General features: G+C 53.7%; 1 protein-coding gene across 6 annotated transcripts in view; it reads right to left on the bottom strand.

Moving 5' to 3' along the window:
- Nucleotides 1-24,854, bottom strand: part of LOC122392175 (atypical protein kinase C-like) — a 137,959-nt gene that overhangs the window by 69,615 nt on the left and 43,490 nt on the right. For all 6 annotated transcript variants that reach the window (XM_043386770.1, XM_043386767.1, XM_043386769.1 and 3 more), the window contains exon 5: nucleotides 4,961-5,011. In XM_043386770.1, coding sequence (XP_043242705.1) covers nucleotides 4,961-5,011 — 51 coding nt within the window. The remainder of the gene's footprint in view (nucleotides 1-4,960; nucleotides 5,012-24,854) is intronic.

Genomic DNA, 24,854 nt, shown 5'->3' with positions numbered 1-24,854 from the left:
GGATCTATTCGTGCGCGAGAGCTCATTCTCAAAATCCATAAAATTCGTTAAAAAGATGCACAGCCTGAGAACCCAGCCCCCCCCCGTCCGAAGATCCACCAGTGAGACACCTCTGGTCGATCGCCGTGCAGGCCGACCCGGCAGCCGTAGCCGCTCGGTACCGAGACTAGCTGACGGTGCGCCTCTGAGCCTGACACGACGCCAGGCCGGGCCGGGCCGGCCGCCACTGAACTTTGTAAAGGTCACCGTCTGTGGCCGCGACGTGAGAGACCGCGCCGGCTGACCCCCCAGTCGCTCACGGGCCGGGCCCGGATTGCCAGCGCGGTCAGGGAGGAACGGACACCGCCGCACGCGCCCGGACCAGGCAATGTCGATGTAGATGAGAGTGCTGGCGGTCGTCAGGATGAGACGTATGAACGTGAATACAAGAAAGACACGTTATACCGAGACGAGGACAGGGGGAAATGAGCACGGACCGGACAGATAGGAGTGAACTTTTCAGCTGCCAGCTGCATTCTTAGTATGCATTACGGCACACGGAAGTAGTCCAATGTAAACGTCGCGAACTAGACAAAAGGTCGGTGGGGGGTTTACCGGGGGAGTTCAGCGACGTAATCAGATTGCAGTTCAGTGAGCCGTTGCTTCCTCTATTGCAATCATCTGAATATTCACAGAGCGACTTCCGACATTTTCTGAATTCCGTCTTATTTCGCCTTTCTCCGAGTGCGTCGCCAGTTGCAGGCGCGTTTGGAGCATCGAGCAGCAGTTGCAGCAGCTTAACGCCCCAGAGTGGCGAGAGAGAGAGGAAGAGAGGGAGGGAGGGAAAGAGAGAGGGAGAGGGAGAGGGAGAGGAAGAGGAAGAGGGAGAGGGAGAGGGAGAGGGAGAGGGAGAGGGAGAGGTAGAAGGAGAGGGAGATGGAAAGGGAGAGGGATGCAGAGATAAAGAATAACAGGAGGCGCTACAATACGCTTATACATGTCCAGTTTCACCTGATGGTCAAAGCATCCCAATAGGTTTTATAGGATGCTCATTGCCAAGCGATTGCCTTTCGATTGAATATCTCTAAAAAATGTTTACCTTCTTCGAATGATAAGCATTATAAATTATTACTCATCTAAATCACACGCTTGCATTGTAAAAATCATCCGTAACGGCATACCTGCCGTGTCCAAAGTGAATTTCGACTCGACTTGTTTTCCCGCCACAGACACTCAATATTTCCAGCTCGCCTTCGGCGTAGCCCCATAGCGCCTCGGACCAACGCCAAAGTAACTCCCTCCATCAAAGCATCATCTACTCTGATGGCCATTCGGCTTTCAACGTCAAATCTAGAATCATCAACCATAAGCGATGGCCTGGCGCCACTTAAGTACTTCGTCCGCCGCAACTGTCACCTCCATTTTCTGCTACTGGGCGCCCCAGTTCGCCCGACCGCCACCCAATCTCAAACCCATCACAGATTCCCGCGGATTATCGAGTTTCGATTAAATTTTTACAAAAGAGCTTATCTGAAAATACTACAAAAAAAAACTCCGAGCCGAGTGTGAGCTCTCATTTGAAACAGCTTCGGGTCTTACACTAATGGGCGCCATTGTTCTCTCTCGCGCGGGCGGCATTCGCGATAGAAAATCAATCGGCGGCGAAATCTCAGTGAACTCCTGCCGACTGGGAGGCAAACAGAGCCGCTAACAACCCGGAGCTCGCACTCCGGCCGGCCCGCCTCCTCGCCAAACTTCACTAAGCGCATCTCTCGCCTGGCTATCCTTTTCGAGTTGCGGAGCGCCGCGGCGGACGAGTGCCCGGACCGGCCACAGAGGGTGGGAGGGGTTGGAGCGGGGCGGGGAACGGAAGACGGGCGTGAGGAATAGGAGAGGGGGAGGGCAAAGCTCACTCCGCTCAAAAGCAACAGCAGTGTGCCTATCTACTCTTTAACCCGCGCCCGGCTGGGGGTCCTGGATTTCCACGCCCTGCTGGGGGGGGGGAGGTGTTTGAACACCCCCCTTCTAACTCGGCTCCTGAGCCATGTAGCGATACGCGGAAGGCGGCGTTCGAAAGAGCGTCAAAAATAATGACGAAATCACTTCGGTCAATTTTTTGGTCAGGTCAAAGGTCAGGTCACCAGAGGTCATTGAAGGCAAAATTTCGCCGATTTCCAGGTCGAATGTCGACAATTTCCAAGAAGCCAACGCATAACTCGGGAACCAATAGAGCTACAGCGCCGCGGAAAAGCGCATTCGATAGCCCTATTAACGCCCTTTCTGAGTAATTCTCTCAGATTTGACCTAACGTCAACGGTTTTGCCTGCAGGGGGCAAAAACTGCAAAAATAGCCGATTTTTTCGGAAACAGTTTTTCAGCAATAACTTTTGACCCACGCCTTGTACGAGCTTACTTTTACCGGCATCGTGTTCCTCTCGTCAAGACGCATCGAATGAACTATAACTTGACCTTGAAAGGTCAACTTGAAAATTTTACCTCAGGTCAAGGTCATGACCTGACCGGAAATGGTCATGTTGCATATCAGTCGATCCGTATCGTCGAGCTGAACACATCTAAGGCGTTTTCATCGCTCTAGCATGCCTCTGACAAAAGTTATTTGCGAAAAACTGTTAGATACCATTCGTGACCTAAGATGACCTCAGGGCATAAACAGGGATCACGGACACCATTTTCATGTTCAGTGTGTCTAAAACACTTATAATTCAGTGTTTGGGAGTGTTTATAATGTCTTTCGTCCAAAGGAGGCGCATTTCATTTTTCTCCCATTGACTTATAATGGGGAGGTCGCAAAATTGACCTGACCTTAGGTCATCGATATCAAAATTCTGAGATATACATTTTGTACATGCTATTGCTCTTAGCAATCGCTGAAAGTTTCAAAGCGATCGGTCACTCGGTGTAGCTTTGACAGACATTGAAACTTTTTATGAGGTGAGGTCACTTCAAGTGACCTGGTGACCTGACCTTGAATGACCTTGGTCTGAAATTTTCACAACATGTGTAGAATTGATGTATGATAAGGTGTACTAAAAACGTTGCGAAAAACCACAAGGGGTGGGGGGTGTTCAAACACCCCCCCCCCCCCCCCAGCAGGGCGCGGGTTAACCCGTGAAAAAAGCATCTCTTCTGAGCCTGATCACTAGGCGGTCAACCAGTTGCGGCTTCCTACACTCCCTTTACGCAAGGCCCTCCTGGCATCACGGCCTGGACCACCCGAGACCCGAACCCGTCCCTTTGCGACAGTGTCCCTCCAATAGCCGTCCCTTCGCGACAGCGTCCCTCCACCAACCAATCTTTCGCCACCCCCTCCCTCACCCGGCCCGTCCGCCGTCGTCTGACGCTGCCGTCGCCTGGCCGCGGCCTGCGTTATGCATGGACTCGTTGACGGTCCCAACGAGGTCAGCCGAGAGCCAATAGGGGAGAGTGGGGAAAGATGCCCAGGGTTTTGCTATGTCATATATTATTCGAAAATGACGATCGAAAAGCAAAAACTTGGAGTTTCAACGGAAGCCGACATCATTTTTCTCCAAAAATATCACACTTTCGTGCCTGAAATATGATAACTTTTTTTGCTATTAAGCTTTTTCCCGAAGAAGTGAAAGGGGGTATCTTACCCCACAGGGTGGGAAAGACGCCCCCTGGCGTTGGGGAAGATGCCCCCTGCACTATAAGTGACATAAATGGGCACGTGAATCGACTGAACGAATCAGTAGTCCCTTCGAGCCTGCAGTAGACACCAAACGTCATCGTAAGAGCCCTCAAAAGTAGTCGTGAGGGGCTTCAGAGGTCATCGTTAGGACCATCATAGTCCAACGCGGCCAAACAAGCCTCCGTGGTGGCGTTCGGAGACCACTGTGGGGCCCTTATAGGTCTTCATGATGCTTGAGGGCCCTCGAGCCCATCGTGGGGACCTCAGATGCCAGCGCGGCCCGTGGAGGCAACGTGGGAGCCCTCAAAGGATGTCGTGAGGGGCCCTGGAGCCAATAATGGGGCCCACAGAGGCCGTCGTGAGGGCTCTCAGAGTCAGATGCCGCCCAAAAAGTCGCTGTGTGGGCCGAGAGACCGGCATGGGGAGCTCCCGACCGTACTGGACTCTCAATAGTCCCAGATCGGCTTTTGTCTCTCATCACAAGTATGTAATAAATGATTTGACGGGCTGCTTGAAGGACAGCCTATGGATTTAGGGGGGCGTCTTTCCCCATCAGGACAGGGGGCATCTTACCCCAAGGTACAGAATTAACATTAAATCAGTACAATTTGTTAGCCATAAAACTACATCCTGAAACAAACTGTTTGGGACACAGTACACGCATGTTAATGTAGCACGACCATAGCAAGGAACATAAAAATTATTTACATTCTTTGATATTTACAATGTTTTGACACCAAAATATTTTTCGAAAGCAGCAAATAAAAAACATTCTATCACCAGCCAGCCGTTGCCAAACTGAGCTTCGCAAATTTTTGTGCAGTTGACAAGGCAGGCTTCCGCTTTACGCTAAGAACATTAATTTCCAGGTTCGATTCTTTGTTTTGCCGCTAGAGGGGGTGGGGCGTCTTTCCCACCCTGGGCATCTTACCCCACTCTCCCCTATAGAGGCAGACGATTATTACGGGACGGCATCGCCCAGACACCCCCGGCGCCCGGTTATAGGCACCGGCCGCCCGGCCGCAGGGGGCTTCTCTCTCGCATGAAAGGATCCTGTGGTAAGTTGGTGAAAGGAGGATGTAACAGCTCCTTTGCTTATAAATTGAAAAGTTAAAAGCTATAATATTTTCCAAGAATCACAAACCTAACAAAACTTCAAAGTTTGGCACTGAATTCGGATAATCTAACGATTGTTTGAGGCAGCGACTGAAGCACCAGCCGCCCCTGCAAAGTGCTCCTTCCAGTCGCTCGTACTGATGGTTTTTACCAAGCCCTCCTCTAAGTTCACACGCGCAGCGTTGTTGTACTTACGGTCTTCACCGGCGCATGGCATCCCCGGGGCGGGCGGCACACCGGGAAACACTGCAACAAAGAACAAAGGAGTTAGCTAACACGAAACAGACCTAGGGAACTCATCGGAAAACACTGCATCACGGACAAATCAGGGGTGTCAGCTAGCAGAACATAACAGACAAGGGACACAACTGGAAACACCGTATCACAGACAAACAGGCAGCACAGAGCGGATTCTTGAACAGACGATATCAGCTACGGCGCTGGCGCAGGGGAAAGGTTAGCACCGGCGCTGACACAAGGGGAAGGTTAGCCCAGGCGCCAGCGCCGGGCGGAACACAACAGGCGCCAAAACAGACACGATACCGCGTAACGTCACGGACGTCAGCCCAAGGCAGGCCGTGATAACAGGGAGCGGCGGCGCCGCCGACACGCACAGTGAGCACGTCACCCGAGGATACAACATAATACAATGGACTGACTGCGGCGGGAACGCAAACAGAGAACTGAGGAATAAATATAATTCCGCAACATCAAAGCTTTGCGACTCAGCGGCAGTTCAGTCAAGAAAGAAGCAAGAAGTAGGTACCAAGCAATCTAGTAAGACTCGGCATTTATATACTTTATTTATTTGCCGTCCCGAGATGCTATTTTAGTCGGTTCAGAGGGTACACAGTTTCTAATCGCGAGGAGAGAGGCAACTTTGCATCACATACACGGGACGCTTGACGCTTCACGGGCGGTGTAGTTGCCCACACAACACCAAAAGAAGAGACTGCCGAGAGAGGCCACCTCCCTACAAGGGACCCAGGTTTTAATTACAAGCAGCGATATGAACAGCGACCAAACATGCAGAACATCTACAGGGGATGCTGTGGATGCAACTGCGAAAACGACTCTATGGTCATTTGAGTTTTAAGGGCACAGAGGTAATAAAAATGTATCATTTCATGTTTGATAAAAACCCTCCAGCGATGACTTACAAAAAAGTGGATTAGTGTCGTTTTGACGCGTTCTTATCACACACATTTCTCCACCGGGTCGGTCCTGCTGCAGGTTTCACAGATCACCTGCGCCCCTGCCCGATAATGGCCGACGACGGTGCGGCGGCGGCGGCGCCTGCTCCGATCATTACTGGAGCCCGCGGCGCCCGGCTGTCCAATCCACTTCTCCCAGAGGCGGTGGGCGCCTTTGATCTCTCCGGCTGGTGCATCACCCCGTGACCCAGCCCCAGGCCCCGCCACGACGGTCGAGAGACGCCGCCAGCCTTCAGCGCTAACCCGGCATGACTCGGATGGCAACGGAGTACCGTGCAGCGCTGATCACTGGGAAGCCCACGTGTTCCAGCTCGGCGAAATTATTCTACCAAAACTTTCATGCATGAATCAATAATGCAGCTGGTGGATACCATCATAAAAACATACGGCACCTAAAAACATCGAAGCCGACTGATCCGCTTTTCCAGCGACTGCAGTTTCCATTTTAAATATCCGTCCTTACCCAACCGTCACCTTCACGCGGCGGCGGCGGACCGTTTCATTCCGGCCAACTAGCGGCGGATTTATAATCAATCCGCGGCAGTGGGGCCGCACCGGCCGCCGGGCCAGTAATTGGTCTCGCGGCTGGAGCTGTCACACCGAGAACCCTGTCGGATGACAGCCGCAGCGGCGCTCTTCGATCGCACTCTGCGCCGGTGAAGAGCGCTCCGAGCAGAGTTAAGACAAAACGGGAGCACCGCACGCTTACAGGCTGGTAGCGTAGATTGTTTTGAATTTCTTGTTCCTTTTTTGTAGCATTGATTTTAATAACTTGACAACACACAAGGTACAATTCTTAGCCTCCTAAGATATTACCCTTTAACGGTACGCTCTTCTGCAGGGTCACTGACGATTGTGTTGACGGCCCAGTGACCACCGTCCCCCGCCCCCCAAAATACACCCCACCACTTTGCCTGTGCAACACTAGAAACGTCCCTTGGTGCCTCCCTTTCGCTCCAGGGGCAATATCGCCCCTTGCATGAGCGGGTCACTGCTAGCTAAGTGATGAATCTGAACATTTTTCGATGGAGCCCACGGTCGGACCCGGGGGTGACGAGGCCACGGGAAGGCGCCGCCGAGGAGGTGACACATTCGAGTCCAGTGCCCCCTCCGCTCACCCGCCCCCCGGTCCAGTCTGTTTATAGTCAGCGTCGCCGCCTGGCTATAAACAGGACCAGCCAACTTCTCCAAACAAGTCCTAACTCGATAAAGAGGCCAAGCGGCCCGTTCAGAGGGCCGGCTGAGGTCAGCGGCATACCGCGTCCCGCCCCGGTTTGGACTGGGCACCGCTCGATCGATGGGGGCACGGACCCGCCCCGGTGGGCGGTGGGCGGTGTGAAGTTGGAGGCGGACAGTGGACGGTGGACCACGCAGCATTCCCCAGAGGGTACCCTAAATACACTGTTTACGAACACGATACGAATCAACTGTCACCACCTAAAAGTCAGTTGCGCAAGGCCTTTGTGTGGAATTTGATGTCTTCCAATATCAGAGAGATCTGCACGAAGCTGTCAACGCTACTGAATTCACGACTGCGGAGTTCTATAGCCCACACTAGCCTACCCACTCGTAGAAAAGCTCTGAAAGATATCTCTCGATCGTCGCCCGTCTTTCAAAGCTTCTGAGTGTCACTTCAGGCTAACGACGAGCCCGCAAAAACATCGATTTCCCGTGAAGTAAAAACCTTTCCATTTAACGACCAACCATTCTTCAAGCAAGGCTCTCGCACATTGGCGTCAAAACAGCACGGATTTATGGGTTGCGTTGGCTCTCGTGAGGTCATTCGACGGACAAATTACCGGCCGTACGAGAAGGGTTACCTCAGAGATGATCCCCAGGGCTCAATAACGTCACTTGCGCCGCAGCCTGTTACAAGCTTGCCGGTGACGCTGTTGGAGTTTAAACTGGTCCGAAGGGCCGGGTGGGAGGAGAGGCCCTTATCAACCGTTGCGGTAGTCGTTAGTTGGAACATTGTTTTGCTGATGGGATGGACGAACTCGCAAACAAGCCCTCTCCAAAGGCAAATGCCGCTGCCAGATCCAACGCAGAGTACGTTTCAGATAGATTAGTTCGCCAACGCCAAATGACAGTCGGCTTTGGTCGGCCCCGATCGGAGCTACAGCGGCAGTGCTGAAAACACGTCCGCCGGTAAATTTCTGTGCAGATTTCCGGTCGGCATTTAGCCGGCGTCCCAGCCGTCACATTGCGCCCAATTTACATGCACGGCTGCGCGCCGGCCGAAACGCCAGCAAACTTCCCCGTGGACACGCCCGGCCCGGACGGACTTTTGCAGCGCATATGGAGTTTTCCCAGGAATCGTCAGATTCCCCGCGGACGAGACGACTGCACCAGGAACAATTGTGTGCTGCACGCTCGCGGTGTTCTGTCGGCCGGAGGTGGCGCCATGCAGAGCAGCTTGCGGAACCCGTGCTCAGTGGAGGCGGCCCGCCATGACGCCCTTCGCAGTCTCATTGGCCCGTCCGGCAATGTCGCTCGGCAACCGTGACGTCACCAGCTGACGCAAGTGGTATGTAATGACGTCATAAACGGAATTCGTCTTAATTTTGGACCCGGCAGCGAGCGCTGCCATTTCAGGAGCTTTCAATTGCAAGGTCACGTTGCCATTCTGCATGTTTTGGGGGTCTATGCGGTAGAAAGAACATTCCTGCTAATTCTTCGATGCTGAAATGCGTTACAAATGTAGCTTAGTGAGCTCGGAAAAGAGGCTACTATATTTTCATTGCACTTAAAACGACGTGCCGTCGTTTCGAGCACGGGCAACCTCATGTGATTTCTTCGAAACACAACGGCTATATAAGACGTGGCAGTCACAGCGGCTATGTAAGACATGACAGTCACGACTGAGCGCCGAAACCAGTGTGGCGACATGAAAGGGCCGAGCGCTTTAGCATCAGAAAGGTACGGCGAATTATATAAATCCTTCCATCGGCTGCCAGGCATCGTACAGTCCAAACAGGACAACACCAAACATCGGCAATAGGGGACTCAGATTGCAAAGCCCCACCAGGCATAGGCGACCTTGTTTGGAACAGCCGTAGGGTCTGGCTGCGCACCAAGCCTCACGTCCCATTTTGATTGGAGTTTCATGTAAATCAGTGGCTAGTCGAAAGCCAGACGACCGAGGACCATCGCCCACGTAGACACAAGACAGGAACATAGCCATTCAAATGAAACAGCACGTAACAAGCCAGATCGACCCTCCCATTTTCTGTACCCATGAGCGGAAACTCGAAAACGGAAATCCGTAAAGCCGCGATAATGTAAAAGAGAACTACGTAGTACGTAGCAAAATAAAATGTTGGCAGAAGATAGAGTAGGCGACGTCGTCTAAACTTGTTTAGAAGAGTAGTTGCCTGTCACGAGCTACCCCTCGTGACAGACACGAGCGGTAGCTCGTGCCTGTCACAGCGTAGTCACGAATGGTCACAGAGGTGTCACGAATAGATCACGAGGTGCCACCGTAGCATAACGGGATAGTCACACTTCACGAATGGGTCAGGACTCACACGGTAACACTGACGTCATGGCCGTACTGGGAACGTTACGAATTCAATGAGTACTGCACCACAGCTGACGATACATTAGTCTATGGCATTACGCATGTATTGGTTATATATTCAATATCATGAGTGAGGAATGCAAGCATCTTTATATGAAACATGACGATTTTCAAATCCTAGTGTTAGGTAGTTGATTAGCACAACGAAATCTTTTTTATACCATTAGTTAGTATTTACTATGGGTTATCATTTCTTATGACCACGTCCCGTCTATCCTTAACAACGACCCGGTTCATCAAGGAACATTTCACGGATAATCGAGTGTACGCCACGGCCCATTTAGTACCATTCGCCCAGCCACGGGAACGTATCATGTCAGGGTCGGAGATCCCAGTATAGTTCATCAAAGTGTGCTCAGTCGACCAATGAAAATGTCCCTTCTTTGCAAGCCAGCGGATTTCCCCTGCCGCGCTTAACAAAAGTTTTGCAAGATAATAAGGCAACGTATTTACCTCAGGTACTGTTGTCATGCATAATTTAGTTCAAGCCCCGATAAAAATGCAATAGACAAGATAAATTTACCCCCTAGCGTGTAAATGCGCAATATCATTGAACTACGCGGAGCATATGAGACAGGCTTTAAATGTTAACCCGCGCCCCGTAGGGGGGGGGCCGAAACGGCCCCCCCCCTGTCCTTTTCGGTCGATATCTCCTAAACGGCTGGAGATATCGCCACCAAACTTTCAGGACCCCTCCGGGCATCAATCTTACACATTGTGATAAAAAATTTTTCCAGAGGCTGTGATAGGTTGGCCACAAATGACGTCAGAGTGACGTCATGTTCTGTCATTTTCGACCGAAAAAAGACCTTCGCGAGAAGACCTGTCAGGCCTACAGCTTTGAAGATACAGAAAAATGATCAAGACATAAAAGGTGTAGAATTGACAGGGCTACAAAACTGCAATCTCGGATTTTTGAAATTTTTGAGTTTTGATCCCCAAAAATCAAAAAAGCATTTTTTTGGATATATTAGCCAAATAATCTAAAAAGTTTTTTGAGTTTCGAAAAAAACCGGAATATATGTGATAGTACCTACCGTCTTCTATCTACATACCAAATTTCAGATCGATATCTCGTTTTTTGGCCAAGTTATAGCGAAAAAACTGTTCAAAAATGATGACGTCAAATTTTCAAACTCAATTTTTGGCAATTCTAGAACTCGTAGAGCAAAACAAAGACCACCATTAGACTCCCCGTGACGAGCTGCATCGAATGGATACCCATTTTATGCAAAATATCAACTTTGAAATTTGACCTAATTTGACCTGACCTTGACCTGACCTTCACCAAAACGTGACCTAGGCTGGCCCCAAAGGCTGCCTAACCCACATAATCGCATTTGTCATGTAAAATGGACCATAAAACATGTATCACACGACACATTCATATTGTGACCCCCGGTGACCTGACCTCGCTGTGACCTGACCTGGTATCAGTGACCTCAGCTAGCAAAGTATGTGTTTGACGAACAATATACCATCGATGGTTTTCAATAAATTACCAATTTACTCGATTTCACAGCACATTTCTTGAACTGCCTGTGAACGGTGAAAACCTGACCTTTGACCTGACCTGTGACGTCATCGGCTTGACCTAGGTCAATGAAATTTGGTCACAAGGTAGTTCCCGGGTAGGGCTATCAAACGCCGTTTGAATTTTGAAAATCGGCCGGTAACTTTCCGAGATCTTAGGGGGGGGGCCGAAACGGCCCCCCCCCCCCCTACGGGTGGTAGGGTCCGCCGGTAGCCCTACGGGGCGCGGGTTAAGTCTAGTCAGCTACAATTCTTTAGTCCAAAATGCACCACGTATCAATCTACCCCACCACGAAAGTAGTCGACCTGACCCAGCCTGGCCAAATGGATGAGCAGGTAAGCCTTTGCTCTTGGTACATTCATTCCCATCATCCGGCATCAACCACTCCATAGCCTTTTCGGCGGGTGTCTGTTTCTAATCACTTCCGCACCCAGCAGACGCCGCTCGCACCCTCAGGCACCCGGCAGACGCCCAGAACACCCTCAGACACCCGGAGGGCACCGACCGCACCCTCAGACACCCGGAGGACACCGACCGCACCCTCAGACACCCGGAGGGCACCGACTGCACCCTCAGACACCCGCAGGACACCGATCGTACCCCCAGACACCCGGAGGACACCGACCGCACCCCCAGGCGCCCGAGACCGTATCGGCGTTATTGGCGGCGAAATTGCTGTGATAGACATCCGAGATAGAACCACCACGTCCGACAATCGAATCGGCACCCATGACAAACGGCGATGGTATTGGAGAATAACAAAACACAGATATTCGTTACGGATAAAATAACACACACTGTCACTGTTACCTACAACAGAAAGTCTAGCTTGAACTTGGGAAGTAATTATGAAAATGCATTACATTTAGGAAGAGTTATACCAACTGAAGAGACGTTTCTTAGTCTACACGAACATCATAAGCATAGAACAAAAAGCTTGAGCAAAATGGACTATGCTAAAGATGTTCATTTCGAATGAAGTCGGCAAGGAGCTAGAAAGAGTGTTCGGGAAATCAAGCAAATAGTCTACACATGCACATGCACTTGCACATTTGATGTCGCTGAATAGTAAAAACCTCCGCTTTCAACTGCACTTGTTTTTAACTTTAGAATCCGTACTTTTTCCAGCGGTGTCATCGCAGCCTATGAATAATTGAGATGGCACGACGACGTTCGGGTAACGTCACCCGTGCACGCCACGGATCCAGGCCGACCGTGCCTTCGACACAGGGTCAATGTTACTGAATACCGAGACCGACAAACAGGCCATAGTTACCTATATTCGTCAGCTCCGTTCAGCCTGAAGCTGAGCTCAAGGACAGCCAGTGTTTTTAATTTCGTTAAGCTATGGTAAATCCAATGTAAGCACACTCGCAGTGGAAACTTGGAAAGGCAAAATACGAGCATGCATACAAAATATGAGAGGTGCTGAAAATTGTCTCCACACCTGTAATATCATAGCTTGTTAGCTGCTCTATTGACAAAACTTAATTGATAACTTATTCTCGACCTATGACAAGTACTTTGGATGAAGAATTCATCAGACTCATACCTCTTCCGCGCTAGCAGGCGCCAATTCACAGACGATAATCTCTGTACCGCGTCACACTAAATGGTGACCCGGTATTCCAGGGAGATAGCAGCCGCTTCTCATCTGCTCCCGTCCGACTCTTTTCAGCGCTGCGGACCGAACAATAGGCCTCTTCTCAACCCGGAGCTGACAACTGTAATATAGCGAAGCAGACCCTTTTACCAATTACATGACAGACAGTGATGTCCAGAATACCGTGCAGAATACTAAGAACCGTTCAATCATACGCTCCGCACACAGAGGATGCAGAGCACTTCCAACGAGAAAAGCACTGCGGCATAACTCTTGCATCACCCAATACGTGGCATCGTCCCGATTTTGGGCGGCAGGTCCGCGGCGTGCCAGCCCCGGGATACTGGCATGACGCCCCCATATTGAACAGATAAAGAAATGATGAGACGGCGGATGGAGACGGTAACCGAATCAGGTCAATCGTGCGGCGGCCGGTGTCGTTTCCGACACAGCCCACGTCACGTCAGACACGATCCCGGGATGGGGCGTTCCGACCCGACCGCTGCGGTTACTCCAATCGGCGAGGACATCAATAGTTGAGTTCACCGCGGCGGCAGCACTGGAAAGGAGCGGAAAAATCCAGCCCAAAGTAGGGCGAATGTAAACCAAATAATTATGCTAATAATTCAACTGCACTTACCATGAAAAACTATTCCAAAAAAGTTGGAAAGAGTCGCTTTGAATCGTTCCGATCCTTTGATGTTACTCCGTCCTCATCCGCTCTGATACTTTGATATTATTCCAATTTCCACCTACCATTTAATGGCGATAGCGTGCACATTAAGTGGGTTCTCACCATTCTTTCATCTCAGCCAGTCAGACGGTGGCTCGGCGCGCTGGAGCGTGGGTCACGGTTCCGGTCTGGAACAAAGGCCGCTCTGGCACCGGGACGCAAAGCGGAAAGGTGCCCGGACAGCCCTTCTTCCCCGTCGCCCACACGGAAATGTTCCAGCACGCCTGAACGCCGCAATGATGCGCTTTCTTCGCGGTAACAAGCGTAGCATACGGAGGACGATCGTAAATGCGGACCACTGGTGGAAGCGATATAAGTTCAATAGAGAGAAGTCTAAAACTTCGGCAGGTGCAGGCGCCCAACACAAACTTGTCCGAATCTATGTCATGACAAGTGTATGGGTGACATCTATCTATAGATGTCAAGACATACACCTTGTGATGTCATTGTACCATTGGTATACAGAGGTCTGTGCAACAGCTGATTCGAAACCAAGCCAGTGCAAGGTAGCACTATCCTTGCGGCACTCTACAGGGTGGAAAGTAATTACGCGAACATACTTTTTCGTCTTATAGCAATGGAAAAAGCGGCGGTGACATGAAAATTTCATCTTTTCATATATTCCTATTTATGTGCGATACACTGACAAAGGCGTTCAGGCATAATTGACAAGAGCATGTCAAGCACTGTTGGCCAAAGCTTAGTCCACGCCTCCTGGAGCTGTCTGGTGAGGCAATCGATGTTGGTGGCTACTAGCAGCTCTTAGACGCTCTCCTGAAGAGTCGCCTGGATATTTTTGATCAGCTCTAGCAGCTCTTAGACGCTCTCCTGAAGAGTCGCCTGGACATTTTTGATCAAATTGAGGTCTGGGCAATTCCCAGATTGACCATTATATGCCCAGAAGAAGAACGGGTTCTCAAAGCACCAGTCTTGCGTCTTTTTGGCCGTGAGAGGAAGGACTTTATCAATCATGAAGAAGAGTTTCTTTGCGTCGGGCACAAAAGTGCGCTCAATCATTTTGCCCCTTTTGGTGCATTGATGGATTAGATAAAGAGACTCGTCTGGAAGGATGTTCCACTAGTTGTATACTTTATTTTTGGTGGCCTTGTTGGTCACTACATGCAATTCTGACACCATCCGGGCGCTCATAACACGCCGATGTGTGTTCCTTTGCCGGATGTTTGAAGGTTGAGACGGGCGGGACGTCGGACGCATCAGCAGCCCCCAACGCGTTGTTCTGCAGGTTTGACGGATGAAATAGCTTCGAAGATGTCTCACCCAACCATAAAGCCAGCTGCCTGTCCTCCTCTGTTCAGGTTTGGCGGTCTTTAGAAAACTTAAATTGACAATCCTGCTATTAATTCATGAATTTTGGCCATCTCGATTGTTTGTACGGCTTGATTTTCGAATTTTCACGGATTTATGTATGAATCGTGATATCTTAGATCGGGTACCCGGCCAAAGTAAACCATTTCGCCTGTTTTCGGGTCGACTGTTGTCGTTTGGTCGCGGAAATGGTGACCACCCATTCGGCGCCTGAATTCGCCGAGGTTTTACTGCCGCCAACGGCTTTGCTTTTTAAGTCCTCTTAAGTTTTATTACGCTTCAACCAAAGGTGTAATTGAGTAATGCTGGTGCCGAGACCGTTCCGAGTCCCTTCCGCACCAATCCAGCCAAAATAATCACTAACGCTTTCCCTGGCAACTTCAAATTGAGCTCTTTGCCCATTTTGGTCTTGAGCAGCGTATGGCGTCAGCACCACTCGAAGCCGAGAGGTGTTGTAGACCTTCCAAGTCATTTTTCAAAGTAAGGTCACTTTTGTTAGATGAGGCGACAACAAACACGACCAGTCATGTTCCATAACAGCCCGCGCTCATACAAAATCTCCACTGACGGGCGAAATTGTAAGAAAATACATGTTCGCGTAATTACTTTCCACCCTGTACATCTTCGCCACTGCCCAGTCTCGCAGCCTCGGTGGCTGAACAGACCCGGTACAGCCCGGCGATTCCTCTGCGGCCGCCTCCGCGGCTGCCCCGACTCGGTACAGCCACGGCTCTCCTAGTCTCTGCTCCGGTCCGGTATATCCCGACTCTTCCCGGCCCGGTACGCCCACCTCTCCTAGGTTCCGTCCCGGTACGGCCGCCGCTTCCTGCAGGTCGGCTGTGCCTCTGTCCAGCCCGGTACAGCTAGGCTCTACCAGGCCCGGTACGGCAGCCGCTCGCTGCAGGTCGGCTTTGCCTCTGCCCGGCCCGGTACCTACAGCTCGGCTCTGCACGGCAGCCGCTCGCTGCAGGTCGGCGGACGTGCTCGGCATGCAGAGCGGCCGGGCGCTGTGCTGAGCGGCCGCTCGGCGCCCGGCGGCGCGGCGGCGCTGTGCGACAGGACGGCCCATTGACCGGAGACGGCTTACCAAGCGGCTCGGCGCGGCGCCGGCGGCCGCTCGGTACGCCCGGATATTGTCAGAGGACAGAGGCGCACCGGACGCCGAGCTGCGGCGCCGGCAGCGGACGGTCAGAGACGAGAGGCAGTCGTGTGTCAGCACCGGTGGATGGTCATCGCGGGCATCGGCACGCGACAAACAGACGACCAGAAAACATACCCGGAGAGGGACACGGTTAGCGCAGGTTACTGGACCGGAGGTAGCTTGCCAAAACGGAGCAAGGTATGAAAAACTCCGTTTCTCACAAATTGCTACGTTTTGTTAGAGGAAGAATCAGTGACGACTGATGCTTCAAGGCAAAGTAAAATAAGCATCGAATGATTAAATCTGACCATAGACCTCTGTATACAGAGGTCTATGATCTGACATAATGGTAAGCCACAACAAACATTCACAGCGCACATGGACCTCAGCCAATACAGCGCTGATCTCTGCCCACTTGCGCTGCCAGCCCCAACAAGTCCCCACAGTACGCAACTAATCAGCGCTCGGGGAGGGCGTTTGATCACCTCAGGCCGGTCCAGTCCCCCAACTAGGTCAAATACCGGCCAGTCCAGCAGAATAATCGGATGACTCGCCGCGCATACAGTAGCGGCGGGTCGGCAGGCGGAATGCACGGCTACGTGCCTCGACTGGAGAATCACGGTCCGCGAGTCGTTAACTGCAGACTAGCGTCGTGAGTTGCGGAATTTAAGTCATGAACCAGACTATGAAACATGAAAAGCATGATCTGATGACTGGGGTCTTCAGACGCAACGGAGATAATCAGCAGCTGAGTCAGGACAAGCATGCTCCGACAATTCCTGATCATGAACTGTATTGAAAGTATATTCTGAGTCATGGACTACAAAGAGTCGTGAACTGCGAACGCTATCAAGATTTTCAAGATTTCACCTCATTCAAGATAGAGTCCTCGAAATCTAGTCCTAAAAAGCAAACCGACGCATAAATATCACTATGAAAGTCGGGGACGGCGGAAAATGTTCCGACCGCCACATGGGAGAAGAATTAGAGCACAGGATTCTCCTCGTGGCCAAGAGCGGAAATCAAAGTTGAAGCACAGGAATCAGGACTCTCCTTTGAGCCGAGGTCGAGTCAGGACGGTCTGTTGGGCGGGGCGGGAGACGATGTCACGGAATAAAGAGGCAAGTTGGAGAAGAATAGAGGCGGAGGACGCGGAAGAGGCGGGTCCGGAAGCCGGACTCAGCGGATGTGTGTCGGAGAGCTGAGGTCGGCAGCCGTCTCTGTCAGGAAGTTCGGATTGCAGAGAGCTGCGAGCACGAGAGAGGGGAAAGAGGGAGAGAGAGGGGGAGGGGAGAGAGAGAGGGGGGAGGGGAGAGAGAGGCGGGTCAGAATTCCAAGCCAGAAGGCTGGGAACAAATTCATTCGAAAAGAAGGTTTAACATCAAATATGCGTTATAATCCAGGATGAAAAAGGTCAGAACAGGTCATATAAGATCATGTATGTAATGGCCAACACATTGTGCAGTGTGCACCGACTACGAAATTCATGTCGCTAAATCAGAGAAGATGTAGAGCATGACAAGAAAAAGCTGACAAAGATCTTAGCTTTGGGTGACAACGGCACCGAAGACCAAATCCCAGTGCAATACAAAAGAAGTATAGTGGCCACGTAAGAAACATTCTGCAAATATGATATCAAATACGCACGACCGCTAAGGACCTCAAGGCTGGATGACCACTGCTTCGACAAGGATCCGCAATCACCGCTGTATGAACCTCATCAGTCGGATTTGATCTATGGTGAGGCGGCGTGTAAATACCATAGCCGTGGGCAAACAGAGGGGCAGCTGCAGCGCAGCAACACACCGACGGCGGCCATCAACAGCTGATAACAGGCTGGCCCAGCGCCAAAGGCCGCGACCTCATGAACAGAGGACTACTACGCAAACACGGACAGGTGCATCCGTAAACGAGACTGTAAAACATTGCGAATAACTTGATGATGGCAGCTACTTTTTACATTTTATAATTTTACCGAAATGAAACATACAAAATAAAGCAAACTATCCTTAATAAGTAAGTGAGTGTGAATCACTTCCTTCGGATTTGCGCCAATAAAAGCAACAAAACCCATATGCCCTCCTTTTGAGCTATATGTATATTAAAAAAATATTGCAAGGCATTTTACCATTTCATCATATCAGGCGAAAAATCAATTTTCGTTACCAAAAAGCCGGAATTTCCCCACCCCAACAACTCGACAACCTCACTACAGTGGACCAAAGCCGGGATGTGGCCACACTGTCATTGCTGTTGAGTACGACAGGGCTTCCGTTTCAAACAGGGTGGCTAGCAGCCGCGGGGGAAGCGACTCAGTCAAGTCGTGGCTTCGCTGGCCTCCACATAAACCACACCACCATCGAGGTGACTAAATAAGCCCAGAGCTGTGAACGGGGGCTTGGTCTCGGTTGACCGATTTAATAGTAATTCTTAAACAATTAAAATTGCGTCGAGCGGATTTTCAAGACGGATTAGTTGCCCTTACTTTTGATGAAGACATTGGGAATTTGATGTTTATTTCATAGAGTTCTCTTCCGCAGGCCAAGGATTCTGAAAAGTCGAAGGCTCAATGACACGCCGACAAACACTGCGACACGATCCTCTCAGACGCGGGAGCGGGCGATGTCGAAAGAGGCTCTGCGGCACAGCATACCCTAGCAGGCGTCGTACGCTACTGCCATCTAGCGGCGAGTCTACGAAGCTCCTCAGCCTCGAGACTGAGCCCATCGCAAGATCAACCAGACTCCTGAGAGTCCTCCATCATCCCGGAAATATATAATGCATTAATATACATGGTCTCTTGTCCCAGCTCCTCTATGGTTGTCACAGCCAATCACCCGAGAACTAATACAACAGAGTTCATCCCAGGGCAATCACTTGCCCAGATGAAGCACAATCTTCCCCAGACGGACGGATGAGGCGAGTCGGGCCTTCCCAGGAGAGGTGACCTCGCCAGACGCCGCGGCAATTCATCCGCCAGCGTCTACCCATGCTCTCGCCGGCCGCTTCCCCGTCATTTGCCCCATAACCCAGCCGGTTCCGGGCCGGCGGCTGATCTCACGTGACGGCCGGCCGTTTGGCAGCGGCCGGGCTTGGCAGGCGGGCCGCGCGCGCCGCTACCTTTGTGCTCCCGTCAGCGTAAAACCGGCACCGATGGCACAAACTGGGCATTAGCGGGCCCGGCTGGCAGCGGCGCCGCCCGTCCGCCGGCCCGCTAATCCCGCTAAGGTTGTGACGGATCGGGGCAGCCCGCCGACCGCGAGTTACGGGCCCGGTGGGTTCCGCTGGACCGCGCCGGGGCGCCCGCCGATCCACCTCTCCTCTGAATGAACCGGAGAACGAGCGCGCCGTATGCAGATCAGGGATGAACTGAGAGGAATTGGGGTGAATTTACAGGTCCCAGCTTTGTTTACGGGCCAACATCCTTGATTGGATGCAGTCCGGGTAGAGACAACACTGCGATCCGCGCCAAACCGGGGTGGCACTTTGCCATCGGCCATCCTTTTACGAACATTGTGCAACATTCATAATGTATCACACATCACATAACATGCATTATCTAAAGAACATCGTTCGCTGTGCAATAGCAGTGAAAGGAGCACGGTAACTCATGTCAGCTGGTTGTGAAGCCGACAGCAGGCCATCTATTACTTGCATGCTGGTATTGTTACATCGGGTAAGGCCATTACATCATAATGCTGGGCTAGATGGAGGGAAACTTGTAGACAATTACTCCGAAATGGCTGGGGTAGTGGGTCAAATGACTGATGACGAAGTCGACTACATTCGTCTCCAACCGACGCCAAGCGAAAGACAAGTAAAAAAGGAACGTCAATCCTGTAACACAATGCACTTTGTCGAGAAATTGGTAGAAGAACCACTCAAGGGACCTGAAACAAGTTGCAATCAATATCTCCTGTTTTTGACATTGTTTTCAGTTATCGAGTCAAATAACGTATGGATCGTTTAAAAGAAGGGTTAGTAGCGTATCTGTGATAAGAGGGTTAAAAAATTGAGCACAGTTTTACACAGACGTTAAAGGCATTCACTGTAGCCGAAAGTGGAAGAAAATGCAAGGGTGAAGAGAAAGGGATCTACAGCCTACAGGGACGGAACTAGCTACTAACAGAGCAAATAGAACGGTTTGGTCCAGAATGCTGAGCTTCTGAGTTAAAAATGGGAGGGTGACATTGCAGATTGAGCCATTCAAACCAATAAAATGAATTGATAACTGACCGCGACGCACATCGTCAGCCCTGCGACTGGTTGGCCGACCTGCCGCCAGAGGCGCTGCGGTCGGGGTCGCTCCTCTCAGTACCTGGCCGCGCCGCCGCGAGGTGGCCGGTCTGCTGACCGTGGGCGTCTGACGGCGGCGGCCGCCGCTGCTGCACCCACACACGGCTCGGTCCGTCCTCTGCCGCCCCCGCCCCCGCCCCGGCCGCCGCCGCCGCCGCTGCCGCCACACCGGCCGCCGCGGCTGCCGCCGCCACGGGCGCGGACCGGCCCGGGTACAGGGCGCCGGGCGGCGGCGGGGGACCGGCATTATCCAGCCGGCTCTGGTACAGGTGCAGCGTGCCCTCCTCACCCACAGAGCGGGCCGGCAGCAGGCGCGGCGGCGGCGGCGGAGGCAGCGCGCGCGGCCGCTCGAAGCACTGTCTCTCCTGGGGTGCGGGCGGCGCGCAGCAGGCGGGCCGCTCCAGCTCGGCGGGCCCGCAGCAGGGCGGCCGCTCCAGCTCGGCGGGCCCGCAGCAGGCCGGCGCCCGCTCCGGCTCACTGAGTCCGCAGCACGACTGTCTATCGGGCGGCACCAGCGGCGCTCCGGGGCCGCAGCAGGTTCGTTCCGACACCGGCGGCGGCGGACAGCACAGGCGGCCCGACGACTGCGAGGCCGGCGGCGGCGGCGGTGCGCCGCGCGATCGGCACCCGGTCCGCGGCGCCGGCTCGGGCGACAGCTGGCACTGACACTGGCAGCCGCAGCCGGCCTCCAGCGGACAGCCGGCGGCCGCCGCGGCGCCGCCGCTGTTGGGCAGGTAGCCGTTACCGGGCCGCGCCGGCGGCTGGCCGCTGCCATCCAGTCGCGGTCGCAGAGAGAACGTGCTCCAGTAGCCCCAGGCCATCGGGCCGGCGGCGGCCGGTCGGCGCGCCGCTGCCCCAGCGGGCGAGTGTCGGCCCGCGGCGACGGCCGGTCGTCTCCGCTGCTCAGGTGCTGCCGGCCGCGGTCGATAGGCGTCGGCTCACTTCAGGGCGGCCGCGGCGCGACCAGCGGCGACATCGCTTCCCAAGATGGGATTCGGCCCTGATGAAACGGTGCTGATACGCTTGAGCCAATCCCATTCGGTGGGCCACTGGGCGACCGGCGCGAATGGGATCGGAGCAGCGACCGACCTCCCCCCCCCCCGATCACTCTCCATCCCCCTCCCCGCCGCCGAACCACAGCCCACCAAACGAGACGGACCGGACTACATGACCCATTGACACCCCGCCGCTCCCAACCGACCCAACGTCACCAGCCGGGCAGACTCAGTCGGACATTACCGGACCCTAAATAATCCAACTCCACAGACCAAAATAATCCACCAAATCCACAGACCCTAACCCATCCTACCGACCCAGACCCGACTCCACACGGTCCAATACAGTACGCCAGTTTCCTAGGTCACCAATAATGACTTCCCGGGACCCCGAAGTCACCATTACTTCTTCCCTGCTCCCCGGTCACCATCACTGCTTCCCCAGCCCCCATGCCACCAATAGCTACTCCCCAGTCCTCAGAGCATCCGTCACTAGTTCACAACCCACAGGTCACGAGTAACTACTTCCAAGTCCTCAGGTCACCGTTAACCACTACCCCAGCCCTCAGGTCACCAACAATAACTGCTCTCAGGTCATCTATAACCACTTCCCCAGCCCCCAGGTCACCAATAACTACTACCCCGGCCACCAGGTCAGCAGTCACGGCATCGTCCGTCGGTCACCAATAACTGCCTCCAGGCGCCCCCAGGTCAGCAGTCTCGGCCTCGTCCGTCAGGTCACCACTCCGGGCTCCATCTTCATAACGGTATGCATCGCCAACAACAGCCGCGCGCCGCGGGCGCAGACATTGTTTCCGTAATAGCCATTTACATAATGACCGCGGCGCACATCACTCATCGGTTTCCGCCGAATCGACAGAACAATACCAGCGGCCAGTGCTCACGCAGAACCTCCCTGCAGCAACGAAAGTACCGGAAAACGGCCGACACTTGGGCCGAACCGCGTCCTCTTCCCATTCGTGCGGAACATTTCCAAAGGAAAGAAGCCCTCCCAGCGAGCATTAAGCAGAGCGCAGAGGACGACCGGCGACCAGTGAGGACGAAACGGCTCCAATCCTTCTGGATACGCAGTTTGGTCGGCTGTAAAGCCGTTTCAGTGCAGGCGAATAGCGCTACTATCGCCGGCCACCGAAACGATACTGAGCCGGCGGCGCCCCTAATGTGCACGTGGGCCGGTCCAACGAGCGACGGCCCAGCGGCGGGCGAGACGGCCCGGCCGACGACCATCGTCGAAACCGATGCTGTCGTTGTCGAGCTATCGGCGCTGAGAGTGCGTGCGGGCCGCTGCGGACGTGCCATGCCGGCCGCAGAGCCGCAAAGAGAAGACCTCCTTGAGGTCGTCAGCGACTGTCTAGGGTGCTAACCACCGCTGAGACGCAGACGGGGTCTGCTCACCGATCACAGCCCGGCCGTCCCACCCGAGGATATATCTCCCCCGACTGCCGACAAAGCGGCGCGCCGTCCGCCGGATTTCGGCAGATTGGTGAGCGGAAGCCGCCGCCGGAATCCAAACGGGCCGGCTGACCGCCCCTGCTGTGAGCCGCCACCGGCGCCGCCCAACAGTGCTCGCGATCAGGATTAGCGTGCCAGCGTGGCTCTGCGGAGGAACTACGGCCAGTATCTGTAAGCCGGGACCATCATTGCAGACTGAGCCGGACAAATGCAAACAAGTCTGGATAAGCTTTCCGATAAGTCAGAGTCATATCAGAGGACATATCAATGCGGACTGTTTTCGTGAACCTTCACCAGACACCGTGGCACCACAGCACCCTATCTTCTCTTAGCCAACGCCGCCGGCCCCACCGCCGCCACCCCGGCGCCTGGCGGTGTCTGAACGCCGTCTGGTCTACGTAAGACGATGTTGGCCACGACGCAGTGACAGCGACGCAGCAGCAGCAGCAGCGTTTATTGTGGACCGACACGGCCGTCGATGGAGCCAACACATGACGACGTTATGGGCCGGCCTGTCGAACCGCCGCGCCATGCCGTCTCGGCCAAAACCCACAGCCTGCCAAGGGCGCACCGTCGTAGACGGCCCGGCGTGGGCCAGCGATCGGTCTTAGCCGGCGGCCGAAGCGGCTGATCCAGCCGTTCAGTCAACAGACTAGTGTCGGCGTAAAAACGGGCGTTTGTCGTCGTCGGCCTGTCGGTGGCGACGGTCAGAGGAAGGCCGGCCGGCCGCGGTGGCCAGCCAACGAGCTGTGACGATAAACAGACACCGTCGGACACGACGGCAGAGCGGAGAGAGAGAGAGAGAGAGAGAGAGAGAGAGGGAGAAAGGGAGGGAGAGAGAGAGAGAGAGAGAGAGAGAGAGAGAGAGAGAGAGAGAGAGAGAGAGAGAGAGAGAGAGAGAGAGAGAGAGTGAGAGTGAGAGTGAGAGTGAGAAAGAGTGAAGAGAGCGTGGCTGAAGGCAGAGGAGGTGGTCGTGGTCCGTGGGTAGGTTGACATTCGCTTCGGTGCTGTGCTGATAAAGGTGTCAAAGAAATGTCCCATTCGCTGTCTAACTGTCCATGTCTGTGCCCGTTTCCACTGCTCGTGCCGGTGACGCCTGCCAAAGCCACGGCGGTGCGGAAGAAGCGGTGGCTCGGCGGCCGCCGCTACCGCTTCACGGGCCGAAGAGCGGGCCGGAGATGACCACACGACGCCCTCTGGGCCGCGGCGGCTCGGCGGCTCGGCGGCTCGGTGGCACGGCGGGCGGCGGAGGAGGAGACAGGCGGCCGAGGAGGGGGCCGGAGACGACGCGGCGCCGTCGGCGTTGTTTGCCGAGGAGGCAGGGCAATCGGACACTAATGACGCGCGGTGAGAGGGGCTCGGTGGGCGGCGACCGGCGACCGCGGCGAGACGAGCCGGCCACGCCTGGCCGCCTCGGAGTCACACAGACGCAGCCAGCGGGTAATACGCCACACACCACACACTGCAGTGACGCGTTACGGAGTGGCACGCGGCAGAATGACGCATATACCGTCACCAATGACAGTGGTCAAGACAATAAGGTAACAGAGAACGGCGCACGGATCAGGTCTGGCATGTTATAGATGTTGTCACAACCCTAAAGAAGTTCAAAAATATACAAAGTTGGATGCACGACACCGAAAAAGACACTGAACTCGCCGACTTCTGCTGGATTAGAACACACGCAAGCCTTCAGGAACTATCATTATCAAACAAAACAAATTTCTTTCGAGCCACAAAAACCTGCTGAGAAACACATAAATGACCTGACTTCGACCTAGACATGATCGCATGCTGTTTCTAAGTTTCAGACGGTGTATGTTGGACCTCAAACAGTCCAGAAAAGCAGTCATCTTCACCTCAAGCCTTCGCACCAGGCACGTCAGAATCGATAGGCGCCCCAATCTCTCCACAGCAGTTTGACCTTATCACCTTTACGAGCGGTGGCACCGGAACACTATCCGCCAGTCTCTCCTGACCTCCACCGGCATCCACCGGCCTCAGTCAGCCTCTACCAGTTTCCACCAGCCCCCACCAGTCTCCACCAACCTCACACAGCATCCGCCAGTCTCTACCAGTTTCCACCAGCCTACAGCTCTAGCTCTACGGTCGACAGTCCTGGGCACAGGGTCGTGGCGCAGGTGGCCATCGCGGCCTGCCCGGCGGCTCACGCGCGCCAGGCTCGCGGCCGCCG

This window comes from Amphibalanus amphitrite, unplaced genomic scaffold (genome assembly GCF_019059575.1).
Source record: "Amphibalanus amphitrite isolate SeventyFive unplaced genomic scaffold, NRLGWU_Aamphi_draft 000473F_arrow, whole genome shotgun sequence".
Taxonomy (NCBI): domain Eukaryota; kingdom Metazoa; phylum Arthropoda; class Thecostraca; order Balanomorpha; family Balanidae; genus Amphibalanus; species Amphibalanus amphitrite.
Note: the sequence above shows the minus strand (reverse complement) of the source record. Positions and strands in the feature narration are given on the sequence as shown.